The following is a 15,428-nucleotide window of genomic DNA, read 5'->3' as shown; positions in this document are numbered from 1 at the left end:
CTTCCCAGCATTGGTAGCCTTGGCTTTAGGCATTTTGGAGCACGCGTGTGATCTTTGTGAGCGTGGAAACTATTATGACGAAACGAATTTGTGTGTTTTTGCGTTTATTTATACTCGCCACCGGTTGCCCATATGGGCGAGTCCTCCAGAAGAGTATTAGTCATTTTATTTTTTTTTTGGAGGATAGTGCAATTACAGATACAGGAAGATGCTCCAATTCCAGAAGCTTCTCCTGGTTCTTTAGCGTGCCAAGTGTTTAAGCACCCATACACGGGACCTCGATTTAAAGTCTCATCCGAAAGACTGATTAGTAATTTTAGTTGGCCAGCCCGGGAATCGAACCCACAATGTCGAGATTACAAGTCTCGCGCTCTAACCGATTGAGCTATGCGGGCTGGCTGACGAAACGAAAAAAAATATCGGACTATTTATACCAGTTTTGTCCGTCACGTGACCGGTAGAAATACGCTCGTCGAACGTTCAAAGAACGTTTTGTCAGTTCTTCATGCGCTGCGTGTACGTTTTGTGCGGTACAAATCCGTTAACTGTACGTCGTTCATCCGATATATGTGCGTTGCTCGTTCGGTCATTGTGCGTTTTGTACGTTTTATGCGCCCCGTACAGCGATCATGAGAGCACCGAGCAGCAGCGGGAAATGCTTTTCATCACCGGATAACTTTCAGCCGCATTTTTCTTTGCGTTTGGCGTCCGTTCACGCTATGCGGTGTAGTGTGACTGAAGCTTAAGAATTAGATTAACTAAAGTCTTTACATCTCTCATCAGCAGGTGAAGTGGTTTTGACCTCTGGTATTGTTTTAAGTGTATGACACCCGTGATTAGCAAAACTTTTTTCTGTTATGGGTCCATATGACTTATATAGTGTTGTTGCGCCGTAAAACACCCCCCCCCCCACACACACACAAAAAAGATTTATAGAAAATAAAAAAAAATTATTAGATATGATTAAAAGTAAAAAAAAACTTTGTAATATAATAAGTTATCATAGCCAGGTTTATACTAGATATAATTGGGGCCTTTTTGCTCACCTCACCGTTTTTTCAATTATCTATTCACTAGGTACTTTACCCAATAACACTGCTCTACTGGCTGGCTGTCATAAAATGTTTCGTTAAAGTAGTTACAATGTTTTGCTGAAGTATGTAAAATCTTTGTTCTTCAGTGTTGCTTTTATTTTTTAATATTTGCTTGTTTATTAAGTTCCTTGAACTACAGCTGCAACCCAACTTTAAGTGATTATCCCGTTTCGGAGTTCTCCCTTTTAACCTGTCCTGTTTTGCCTTTTTCCTCCTGGGCTCCTTGCAGCTGATTCTTGTTGCTAGGTCCTGTTGGGATAGCGTTCAATGAACGCCGCCTTTCCTTGTTGATTTGATCAGGCAGTCGAATATATAACACAGAAATTATGCAGTCATGAAATATCAAGAAGTCGGCTTATGAGCAATTGTCTCTTGGCATGATTATATCACATTCCTAAATTCAGGATTTATTTACATCATCAGTTGTAGATAACATTCAATACTTCTTAATTTTGAGAATATTTTGAACACTGTTTTGACAGACAAAGAGAAAACATTACACCACCTTCCGTTTAATGGTCATTCATTTAAACTTTTTTAGTTCTGTGGATAGAATTCCATCATTACCTAACTGTCATACATCATAAAAATGTTGTGCCGAATGTTTTTGTTGTTTTTCTGCACGAAACATTAGAAACAATCATTGTCATTACAAGCCTGATGATAAGAACAAGAAACGCGATAAAAACAATTGATAATTACCCGCTTGATGTTACAAATAAAAGTCACGAATACTCAAAAGAGTCCTTGAAAAGAAAAAAAGAAAAATGTCAAAACATTCTAGTAATCTTGAATTAAAAAATGGTACATTGAAATACATTTGAAGTACATCACTTGAAGTGTTTTATATCATTTAAGTGTATAATCTGTTAAAGATGCGATAATGAAAAAAAGTTTGATATTTACTTCCCTTGTAAACTTCTTGTGAACTCTGGAACAGGACCGCATATTGCGGCGCATAAATCCGAATCCGTACTGGCTTTACATATTGTTTGTCCGACCTTTGAATATCTTTTCATATTGTGGGAGCGGGTTGTCTTTAATTATGTAATCTCAATTAAATATAATCTGCTAATTTAAAAATCAGTCAAATTTACGGTATATTGAAAAAAGAAAAGGAGTGACATCCGCCATTTGCCGCAACGTTCGGCGTAAGTTATCCCCCTTGATATGCTTGATTTTTGTTTTAATTTTTCTAGTAATGAATACGAGATGAGTGAAATATTTATCTATGGATCATGTTTTAATATTCCTTTTTTCAGTTAGGCAAAATCAGTTGGACCATATTACTAAAGTGTCTGTTTTCTCCATTTTAACAAATCAATACACGAATACGCCCGTTATAATGCCGCCTATACATGTCAACACGTGTAAACAATAAACCGTTAACGTTATATCCGGACGATACCTGATAGTTGACAAAAATAACGGGAACAAAATTCTGAAAAAATAGTAATCAATTGTAGCCAAAGGGGAAAACTCATGCCGAAAACGTTGCGGCAAATGGCGGATGTCACTCCTTGTCTTTTTTTATAAAACCGTCAAATTTGACCAGTTTTAAAAGGGACAATTTGGGTTCAATTGATAATATAATTTGAGTCCATACACTCGGATAATACTAAAGATATTTAGATGTAGCAGAAACGTTTTTAAAAACCGTTACACGATCGAAAATATACGCCGCAATCTGCGGTCCCGTTCTCGAGTTCCTATGAAATACATCGGAATATAATTTCTGGGTAAACTTGACTTTTAACATTAAAGATCCTGTATGTTTGTGATTGATATTGTTACTGTGTGAATACCACACTTGCAAAAGAATAATATATGTATATAATTATGCAAATAAAACAATTTTGAAACATCAAAGAATATGTAAAATGTGTACTGCAAATATTTGTGCACATTAAATTAAATCAATAAATTACATGCATTCATTTCTTATTGGAAAATTTGACTTAGAATTTATAGAAAATAAATTTCTAATTACCTCCCTTTATTTACATGAAGTATTAAATTTGGTAATATTTTTATAAATAATGCTTATTTGAAATTTCAATATTGACAAATCTTAATTTTAGCATCATATTTATGAAATAAAACCATGAAAAAGATTGTGTTACAGGATCTTTAAATGATACACTATTTAATCTTTAGGAAGAGTAAAATTCTAGAAGATCTAAAAATAAAACATAGGATAAAAACACTTTCTTTGTAAGTTAAAGCACATAGTATATCTTGATATGACAAAGTTAAAAAGAAGGGATACATATTTCTGTAGTTTGAAATGGATATAGATTTATATCAAAATGATTATAGTTATGAAGAATACAAGTCTCTAGGAAAAAGTACATTTTCATTAAGCATCATTACGATGTGCTTAGGTATTACGTTCGTGGTAAAATGATATTATCAAATTGCATCATATTTCCTAATTGGCATTGCAATGGCAAATCGACAGTGACAACAAACATTGTATTCTAGAAAAATTGATATGATTGATTTAAGTAAGTAAATTAGTTGTCATTTGAAAAGCAGTTTATTCGTACTTACGATAAGTCTTATCATTCGCCATTGATTTAACTATTCTTTTAATGCCTTATGTCATTCAAGATTTGTATAATACAACCATGTCATCGGTTAGACGTGCCTTTTACTGCAACAATATAATTTCCTTTCCCTTTTTAATGTACAGGCATGATCAGCCAAAGTCGACAACTTTCTAAATTGACTGTTTACAATTATTGTGACAGAACAAATATTATGTTAGAGAATAATGCTTTCATAAGGTTATTGGACTGACAAAACAAAAGTCCTTTGTTTATTTATCCTAAAAATATTTTGTTGTATCAATAAACATAGAATAACATGTTTAAGAACAATTAACGTCATTAACTCAATAAGTATAAATAAAATTATTACCTACAATGATTATGAACTTTTGTAGTTTGACTCGATATTGCTACATTTGTCTGCTTCTATTAGGTCATTGTATTATTATTATGATGATGCACAAACGTGCAGCCTATAAGGTGAGATTGATTGATTGGTTTCCCTTATGTTTCTTAAACAAACTAAATGAAACCGAGTCTGCAGTTTCTGTCTGTTATTAGAATGATGCATTGGTGAAATTTTTAGTATCGTTTTGTCTTACTCTTTCTTTAATATTTGATGATAGTAAGTAAAGTTTGAAAATATGATAAACAAGATCATCAAGGAAAAGCAGCGTCCAATGAACGCACCTCATTTCGTAACTTAAATGTAAGCACGCAAAAAATAATCATTTGATCGATAAAAACATCAATTTATTAAACCATTAGACGGTGCCATGCTAGTTAAACTTCACCATTATTCATTTGCACGGAGTCGGTGTATGTTTAGATCATGCTTTTTAACTATCCATAACATGTAGAAGTTGTAGACTTATCTCTTCCATAATTACACATACAAATTGACAAACATTTAACATTTTACACATGTAAACTTTGTACGGTATTGACATTTTGAGGGTATTAACATACGATAAAACATTTGTAAATAACAACATTATAAAATGTAATCAAAAAATAAAAACACTTACTGAAACAATTTTTAAATTTAATTTTAAATTTACTCACTATCAGCGATTGCGATTGTTGATGACGCCGGTGAGCGACACCGACTCATATGGAATGTTTTTTAGGCCAATGGTTTGAGCTGTTATTATTAGCAGTTAATGTCATGTTGTGTTATTTAGTTTTATTTTGATTCGTAAAATTCAAGTAAACAAATACGTTGTTATATTTATAAGGAATTGCAGGCTCAGTTTATCAGCTTGACCCTAATACTAACAGCCGGATTCCTATTTATCGTTGCGGTCTATATTGATGTTTTCATTTTTTTATTGAACTCAGATTAAGGTCCTTTTATTAAACATATTTCACTGTTTAATCATTTTTTGTTAATTATACATTGTTTATTGCTTCGTTCTCTTTACTGTTATGCCAATCTTTTTCATCAGCTGTCTAAGGTAATATGTGAGAATGAGGTCAGGGGTCAGAGAGAGGCTTTGTTTACATTTGAAACGAAACGATACATTTGTAAGTTATATATGTTTTTAAATTTTCCTACTAGAAGAACGTTCACATTCAAATGAGTATCAGGATTGGTAATTAAACGATTGAAAACGATTCTCCTATTGATTTTATCCATATAACGTGTACCAGTATCCGGAAATAGAAAGCTATCCGGTTTTCTGCAATGCAATGCTACTGCTGTCACATGGCCATCTTAATTTTTATGAATACTTATTACATATTATACATACTATTTTCGTTGTTTAAGTATAAAAATTATAGTTATTGGCAGTGTGCTTTACAGGCTATAAAATAACTTTCTTATTACATTTCTTTTTAATAAATAGAATCATGAGAAACTTGACCAGTTGTAAGTTCATAAAAAGCATGACTATAGAGGCCCTGAGGAGTGAATATTGATAGCTTTTTTTTTGACTGACTTTATTTACCTTTAAGGCACATTATGCGTTAGAAATGCAACCTTTATTATTTTTTGAGAATTTTGAATTTTTGGTGTATTGTTACAAGATCCACAAAAAATACTTATTTGCCATATAAGTGAACTATCTTTGCATCTTTTGATTTGCTGGCAGATAGTATAATTATAATGAATTAGTATTTTGTATGGAAGTCAAAATACTATTTGTTTACATTTTGCTACCTTTACGACAAATTACTGCACATTCAGGACTACTTTCTTCAGCTGTTAAATATCTTACATGTTCTAAATCCATTATTAAAACATTATTAAACATGTGTTTACATTTCTAAAGGATATGATAAAAAAAAAGATTTCTGAGGCATAATGTGCCTTTAAACTGGATTTTCAAGTTGGCTAAGTTAGTACATACCTACGAGGGTTGATCAAAAAGTAATAGGACTGAAAGTCTTCATATTTCATCAAATTAAGAATATTTTCATATGCATAGGGATCGTTAAATGTTTACACAATTTATGCATAAGTTTATTAATTTATTGCGATGAACGCGCGTTTCCTGAGATATTAAATAACCACGGTAGCAGCACATAAAAATACTATGATGTACTTCTAATTTATTCATAATTTATCCTTTGTTTGTCCATATTTTCCAACAGCACATTTATTTATATTAAAGTGACATTATATTTAAATTTGACGTCATTCTGGCATGAGATGACATAATTATTTAGTTTTGAACAGCTGTGGTCATGGCGTTCAATGTAGAATTACGGCACTCGATAACAAACAGAAATTGGTGCGATCGTCAACAAATTGGCAATATTCTTTCAGATACATACAAAATGATAAAATTAAGACAGTAAAAATGATCTTGTCATGAAAACACTTGTTTTCAGCTAGTGCAATCAATTTAAAGGTAGGCAGGGCACAAGGTAGAGAGAATGGGCAGGGTAATCACTAAAATCATAGTAACCGATTAGGAACTGAAAGAAAACAAATAGAATAGGCCCTTAAAGTCAAAGGGTAAAGGGGATGGAGACCCGCGAAACCATTCGGTAATATGTTGGTTCCCATACTTCAAAGTGGGACTTATATGTACACGGCAAAGCTGGGCCACATTTGAATTTATCGAAAGAATATGTAAATGGAGTAAAAAGGCGATAATCTTGATGTTTACTTTGGCTGTTGTGTTGGTTATATTACCGTTGAAGTTTAGAATTGACCGTCATCGAATTAAATCTTCTGTGTCCAGGTCCTGTGAACGTTGCCTTTGCCTTGTTCATCTTTATTCTTGTTTTTTAAAGGATTATGTGAAAATATTGGAAATAGAATAAAATACATGGTGATGTTGGCGGTAGGTATGCGAATTTTTCCGGCGAACATTTTTATCTGGTGTATTATTATAGACTTTTAAATATGATTTCTTTTCAAAACAGCTTATATTAAGTCTTTTTATATATATGATCAGTTCATGTGCAAGGATTGACAAATATACATTTTAAAGGTATTTTGATTTTAAAGGTGTTTTAAGCTCTACACCCCAAGTTTTTGTGTTTTTAAGAAGGGTTTTATCCGTTTACCAATGATTGTATGCATGCGCCACTCACTTTACAGCAATTATTACTATATCAATTCATACAAGCATTAATTATTATTTATACATTGGCAGTATTTCCTTTTGAAATTCCAATCAATAATTTTTGTATAAGATATATAGCTTTATACACTTTAACATAATTGTACCTTACAAAGAAGAAAATATTGACAGTTCTAATGTATAATGCGCCAAACAACAGTCATTAGATTTTAAATTATCGTCGAGATGATACAAAATAATGTTTTTCAAAATATATATAAAATACATTTAAATTTGTATAAATTCATTTGGTAATATGTTCTATAAAGAAACAACAAAATCACTTTATTTGAAGATTTCAATTTAATCCTGATAGATATTTACGTAAATTGCTTATATCTATGGAATTTACCATGCTAGTAAAACATCAAAGTACATCAATATGTCTGTTTTCTTTGAACTTCAATAATTATTTTTTAAAAAAATATTTATTGTACTATATAGTTTGATGATACGATGATTTATTTGTTTACAATTAGTTTGCCCGAGCAGCAATGAACAATTGTCCTCACTTCATTTGGATAAATAAATCTATAAAAATTCCAAGATCAATTGTTTTTTCTCTTTGTGATGTTTACCTTTGATTTCTAATACATTATGTTGTAATACAATGATCAAAACAATCGCATGATGTCGCAAAAGCAATTAAATCTATCAGTTAATGTATAAAAGCAAAAAGCTTTGTATACCTCTTGTCATTGATTTGAAAAAGCGAAAACAAGAAAGACGTGAGAATTGAAGAAAAAGGGCACCGTTTTACATGGTTGTGCTGTTTCCTGAAATTCAAGTAAGTTGTTGGTTGTTAAATGACATTTTTTTAAGTTTTAAGTAAAGCTTATTTTCAAATTACCATTGCAGTTGAACTAAAGTAAAATTGTTAATAATTAAACATCAGACATAACAGTCAACAAACCACGTAAAGGTTTACATATATTTATATTATACTAGCAGATAATATAATATTCTAAAATAAAAAGCAAACATATTCAAAATTAAAACATCAATATCTAATATCTAAGAAGTATATTAACATTTTTATGAAGAATTATTTCCTAAGAATATCCTTATGATACATTTCTATTGTTTTTATGACTATTTGAAATAATTACGAAAACTTTGCCCATTGTAGGCCAAAAAAACTTTTAATTATGTTTAGGATGTGGACCGAACATCGTTTTACCTCCAGTCTATGGGCTAGCTCAATTCATGTTTTAATTTTATTTTTGCCATTTTGGGAGTTCTTTATGGTTCCATTTGTGTCTATGTTTTTATTTTTTGTTGTTGTTGTTTTTTTTTTGTTTGCTGTTTTTTAGTTTTACAGTTATTTTTTAATCCATTTTATTTCATATTCTTTTAATAACATAATCATTAAGCCTTCTTTAACTGAACGTGATTTGCATGGCCAGAATACACATCCGTGCAGCTTGGCTTTGTGAAGCTCATGGTTTGTTCCTCCTTGAATGAACTATAACAGATTCAAAGTAGTGCAAATTTAGCAAAAGAAAAATTAATACATTTCAGACGGATAAAACTTGACATGTTCTCTCTTCTGGTCATGTTAACTAAGAATAAATTATTATGTTTGAGTTGCTGAGTATTAGTCGGTATTGTTTGGCAATTGATTGATATGTGATATATAGCGTGTACATGTATGATATAACTGGTTCTTTGTGTGTCCTTTGCAAAACAGGAGGGAACATTTCATTTTTTATTTAAAAAACATTTGTTGTTTTTTTTTCAACGCATTGCAGTGTTATAATGTTCATGCAGTGTTTAGAATCTTAATATAAATAAATAAAAACAAATATAAAAGAATTTTAAAATAACCGTAGTTTTGTAATTTGGTAAATTGATTTCCAAATCTGTTTCAAATAAGAAATTCTTTGCTTACATGACAGAAACATGTAGAAATTTTAACATTTAAATCTAAATCATAACAATTCAATGTAACATTCAAACAATTCACATTGTGCCTAAGAATTCTGCAACATTGAACTTTTATAACTACATTTTTTGTTTGTTTTTTATTGTTGTTTTTTTTTCTTTTTCAAACCGAAAGAAAATTGAAAGAGAGCGTTAAAATGGAGAAGTTTTGGCATATTGTTTGTAAAGCCAAATTTAATTTACTTTTTAAAGGACACGGGGCTAAATTTCCAGATTCATTATTGTGGTTATGTTTTTAAAGGAAGTCCATAAGAAAGTTCAAAGATGCAAACTAAGATAAGATTGAAATATTGTAATAAACGATTTGATAAAATCGCAATTCTAAATGTCCTTTTTATCATTTCTTCAGTATTGAGTAACTTTTTTTACAAACAAATCTTTCTTTGTATAAATATATATCCTCAAGTTCACAGACTTCTTGAAGAGTGCGGTCTTCTGTGTTTAAAACAATCATTCTTTTTTAAATTTCTGCTATTTAACAAAGATAGCTTTGATACCACAAGTTTGTTCTTTTCAATACTATTTTTTATGACATGCCGAACTGGTTTTGACGAGACAAAGTTAATTGGGTACCTGCAAGTTGATACATACCTGTGTTATTGTATGTAGTTTTGTCCACTTTATCACTGTATCTCTTGAAATTATATGACTACTTGATGCATTTATACCAGAATGTTTTTCAGCTATATCGACATGTCCAATAAGATATGTGTACGGCATTCCGTAAGAACAGATGTTGACAAAGCCTTATCATGTCGCGAGGAGGCAATCCTTTTTCTACTCAAGACCAGATCCGTTATTATAATATCGATATGCCATAAAGGATAGAATTGCGGTGGAAAAACTTCTAGTTTAAAACTGGAACATTGTTTCATCAAGTAGTCATATATTTTTACTAGTCATATATTGTTACATGAAACCGTGATAACACGGACAATGCTAAATACAAAAGCACAGGTATGTATCAACTTTCAGGTGCCAAATTAACGTTTGCATAGTTATTCTATCTAAAGGTTAAACGAGTTTTCTATTGGACATATTGACTGGTGCACAGCTGTCTAGAAGAAACAACGATGAACCTGAGTAACACGACTGAAACTTTTCTTGCTGATGATGAAGGGTTTTATGCAGATGTTGATCGAGAAGCAAACACCACTAATCTGACAAGTACTGTTCTGGTATTTTATACTCGTTACAATTGGGACGTGCTTAGAGCTTTCTTAGAGGAACTACGTTTTAAAGTTGGATATTTTCTCTGGCAACGCTTAAGTATTGTATTTGCAATTATCGGTGTCTTTGGGAATGGTTTTATCATTGCTGTTCTCGCGAAAGGAAACACACACTTCTGTTCAACTTCTTTATTTATCCTGTCACTTGCCCTTGCTGATTTGTTTGTTACTGGATATTTTATACACGGGTTTTTTAATGCCAACGGTTACGCTTTGGGCTCGTACAACATCATTGATTGTAAATTAATAACTTTCTTGTTAGCGCTCGGTAATTGGGCTTCCCCTTTGACACTTACTTTAATATCTATAGAAAGAGTATGTAGCGTTGTAGTACCGCACAAAGTCAAAAATATGTTTACAAGAAAAGTTGCGATATTTCTCGTACTTGCAGTCTGGACAATATCTTTAGCAAACACTTTAATGCAAGACTACATCCTCAAAAATGTGATCACACCGTCAGGAGCACCTGTATGTGCCATTGATCGAGAAGAAAACCCTGTCATATATAGGATTTATGGAACTACCAGTGTTATCATAAAGTATGGTAGTTGGTTAGTTAATGTCATTTGCATGATTATAATTATACGATCTTTACTTCAAAACAGCGTTGTGAGAAAGGGTAAATCTGTAAAAACACCAGTAAAGTCAGTTACGTTAAGTTTGCTTACGGTTAATATCATTTACTTCTTATTCACGACACCTGTGGTTATGTATGACAGTTATATTTTGTTGTCAGTCCCCGAATTGAAGAGCATCTTTCACTTCTACAACCACTTCATTGAAAGTACTATTCTGAAATTCTTCTCTCATACCAACAACGTTTTAAATTTTTTCATTTATTTTCTGATCGGTACAAAATTTAGGCAAGAGAGTAAAGATTTTTTGCTTTCTTTTAAAGTATTTAGAATGTGTCATCATAAAATAACATTAACAAAATAGATTATGAAAACAAGATAAACACGGAAGGGCGGGGTTCAATGAACATAGCCTCCACATGACCAAGCAGCATAGGACATATAGGACAAGTGGCAAGGGGCCTTGCAGGACACTAAATAAAACAGTCGATAATTTGTGAAGCAATGTTATGCAGTATTACGCCAAATGCACTCACTAGGCTTCACTTTGTTGCCCTGATCCTTTGTTGCTGGGTTCTAGGATTGAAGAGCTTCGCTCTGTAAACAAGAAACGTACTTAACCATTGATCGTATTGAATTTTATGTCGTGGATTTGTTTAATTCTTTCGTTGTATTTATTATTGTATTATATGTATTTTATAAGGGACATATTTTTTGGACACCTTTTTTCTGTACAAATTTGTTGTTTCTTTTTCAATAAAGTTTTAATAATAATGTATGTACTTTAAGAAAACCATAGATAATGAGACTGTTAAATCATAGTTGAAAGACATTTTTCTCGACTGAATTTTGCCATAAAGTGTGAATTTTACCGTTAAGTGTTTACCAGTGAAATAACTACGTGAAATGTTTGCTTTTTGTTTGGAGCTTTCGACGTAATTTGAATAGAAGGAAACGTTTTCGGAGACAACCAAAAAATATGCTACTGAAATTGACACCACAGAAACAGTAATGAAAATCTTATCTTTGTTTTTCGTTTGTAATGATTGGGTGCGCGGACGGTAACTTACACTAAACAGGACTTTCCTTGAACAGGCTCAATTAAACCGAGTCTGCAACATTTTCAATTTTGTTGTTTTGAACGTTCTTTAGAAATTATGTTTTTCCCTATTTTAGTTTTGTGTTTATGTACAACAAACAGTATACTCATAATATATAAAATATAACAATTGGTGTTTCTAATTGTTATATTTCTAGAAGAGTAAAATATCATTTAAATAGATCGATATAACTGTGCGATTACATAATCTCTTTTAGTCCTACTTGGTGACATTCCAGTTTTTTTGTTTGACTGGATGTTGCCTGTGACTGCCTTTAGTTTACGTTGTGTTCTGTTGTTTGTGTTTGTACTCATATTATTGCAGACAATAATTGCATTTCACATAAAACTTTTGTCTATCAGATGCTGCGGAGGATCCTTATCAAATGGTTTCCATTATAGAGTGGTTTTCTTTAGTAATGTTCAGTGATATTTAAAAGCCTATTTAGACTTTCTTTTTATGGAAAGTGAGAGAGGTATTTAGAGCATAACATTGAACGAAAGTGTCGCTTAAGTTATAGGTTGTTCTAATTTGAAGAATGTTGAGCACATTTATATGTACGCTTTAAATAGTGTTGTTTTCTGTGCATATATAAATCATATTTTTTCACAGTTTACCTTTTTATTATACTCTTTATCATATGGGCACTGGTTTAAAACGCTTCTGTTTGACCTGTCTGTATGTTTGCATTCATACATACATTTCTTACCACCATAATATTTGCAAACCAATGGTCTCAAAACACTTCGTGTTGGCGTACTGAAATATGATATTAGCCCTTTCACAATTCTAAAATTAAATAAGAACATTATTTATGATTCATGTGGTGTGTTGTTTATAACATTTGTTTTGACATCTTGAAACAATTGTTAGTTTGAATTTGTTTTTATTAATTACTTATATCTTAAAATCCTGTATTGAATTATTATTGCATATTGCATTGTTTGTTGGTTATTTAAACAATTTAAAAAAATAAATAAAAAAAAAAACAACAAAAAAACAAAAACAAAAACCGTTGTCATTTGTGATTAAAAACGTTCCGCTTTAACTTTATTCATTAATTTATCTTTACATTAAATGTTTGTCTGCTATTGTATATTAAAATGTTTATTCATGTTTCAAATATAAATATAAAATTAAGTAAACATCGTTTATAAATATTCTAGCGCTCTTAGATCTATTTTCATATATCTTTAATAATGGATTTAATATAAACTTATGTAAATCGTATTTGAATTTGACAATTCTATTTCGTAAGAAATCAAAGATATTCTTAAACATATTGTTTGGTTTAGATGTTTATACATATTTTGAGGTATAGACAACAAAATAAAATTTTCAACCTAATAGAAATTGTCTTTTAATTATCCTCCTTGTTGGCGGTGCGCTATTGCTAGGTTGTGTTGATGAATGTGTTCACTGAGTGCCGAACTTTCTTGTTGATCTTTATTTGATATTTTCTTACATCACGTAGATAAATTATTTAATAATAAAACGCCACCAGAAATTGTCTTTTAATCATCCCCCTTGTTGGCGGTGCGCTATTACTTTAAGATAATAGTTTTGAGGGATGCGTTCATTGAATGCCGACATTTCTTGTTTATCTTTATTTCATATTTTTTCATAAGAAAAACCTATTAACACGAGTTTAAATTATTAAATTATAAAACGCTATAGCCTAACACTAAATTAACATTAAATAAACGCTCTTTACTTTATTGTTGATATGTCTTTCTGGCCATTCGGAATAACTGATTCCAAAACGTTACATTGCTGAAAATCAAGAAGCGCTCACCGAGGCTAGGGGGGGGGGGGGGGGGGCGTGATGGATATTGCAAGTTTTCTTTAGACTAAATAAAACCGACTTTGCAATTTTTATGTCATTTTGTTGTTTTTATGCTTCCGAGGGATATCTTTATCCCAGATATTTTCTCTGGATTGTCAACGATATGAACAATGTTTCTATGTCAACTATGCGACAAAAATTCATATGTCAACAATGCGATCTTTTCTGGATTTGTCAACGATGTGGCCAGTGTTCCTATGTCAAATTAAAGATGGAATAAATACCCTTTGTCAACGTTGTGACTATATGTACAAACATCTTGAAAGGGTATAAGCTATATCTGATGAAAAATTTTGTACAGATTTAAAAGAGGTAAATACATATTGATTTTATATCCTAACGGTAATATCTCGAAAAAGTTGTTACATAGAATGCCCCTGTTATTTAACATACATAAATATTGTACGTAAATCAGAATAAAATGTTCCGGAACAAAATATTTACCTACTATTTTAGTTGGTTTAGCGATTATAAAACACATGTTCCACTCGCTTTCATTAATATATATGGACCTATTTCTTTTGTTTTATGTTTTTATATAAAATATAGCTTTATACACTTTAATAGGATTGTTTTTTTCCAAATTTGAACTTTCCTTCTATGAACCTATGTCAAAGAACCAATTCCCTTTGTCAACGTTGTGACTATTTCTACTAATACCTTTAATAGGATTGTTTTTCTCTCCTCCAAATTTGAACTTTCACAACTTTCTTTCTATGATCATAAGTATCTCAAAACATTCTTGGAAACCAAACATTCCATTCTAACACATACAGTACATGAATATTTTCATTCTCATAGGCAAGCACAATGAACAATATTGTAGTATAAATAACCCATTGTTTCTTTTCAATTGTATTAGATCGTAAAACAAAACAATTTCTTATTGTTTGATGTTAAGTTTTATTTTATCTGCACTTAATATACATCACGTTGTCTCAGCATAATTGGTGAAATTATTGCTTAGACCAAAATAAGTACTTTTCCTTATCCCCATAAATGTAAGAAATATATTGCTTATCTTTTTTATGATAAACAATATCCATTTTTCGCAAATACATCAAACACTGCTCTTTAATTAGAAAAAGTCATAAAATAGGGACATCATATTTAAACACTTCAAAATAGAGAATATAATAATGATTTATTTTATCTTTATCATTCATATCGTCTTTTTAATTGTCTTTGAGATGATGTTGATTAACATTGCATTGTACAAAAATCTGGAAACAAAAGGTGAGATGGTTCCGACGGATTCCTCGGAAGTGAAGTACGGGGCAAATTAATACAGCTGCCACACAGCACTTGACACCTGCTGTTGTGAAGTATAAAAATCTGGAAACAAAATGATCCTTCGGAAGCATAATCACAACAAAATTACAAGAGAATTGGAGACTCGGTTTGATTAAGTCTGTACATGAGAGATAATGAATATGTGCAACATCCCTCACGCCCCCTTGCACCGGCTTGAGCGGTACTCATTTCTCAACACTTAATAGTGCTGGCATCA

At 31.4% G+C, this 15,428-nt stretch overlaps 1 protein-coding gene across 1 annotated transcript; it reads left to right on the top strand.

The window, feature by feature from the left end:
* Positions 1–7,933: 7,933 nt before the first annotated feature.
* LOC132742473 (somatostatin receptor type 3-like) lies at positions 7,934–12,835 on the top strand. The gene is made up of 2 exons (XM_060730904.1): positions 7,934–8,011; positions 10,182–12,835. The coding sequence occupies exon 2, from the start codon at positions 10,242–10,244 to the stop codon at positions 11,334–11,336; it is 1,095 nt and encodes a 364-aa protein (XP_060586887.1). The 5' UTR covers positions 7,934–8,011; positions 10,182–10,241; the 3' UTR covers positions 11,337–12,835.
* The last annotated feature ends 2,593 nt before the right edge of the window (positions 12,836–15,428 follow it).

The sequence above is a fragment of the Ruditapes philippinarum genome, unplaced genomic scaffold (genome assembly GCF_026571515.1).
Source record: "Ruditapes philippinarum isolate M1 unplaced genomic scaffold, ASM2657151v2 ctg3439_1_1_1_1, whole genome shotgun sequence".
In the NCBI taxonomy this organism is placed as follows: domain Eukaryota; kingdom Metazoa; phylum Mollusca; class Bivalvia; order Venerida; family Veneridae; genus Ruditapes; species Ruditapes philippinarum.
This window is presented reverse-complemented; position numbering and strand designations above follow the sequence as displayed.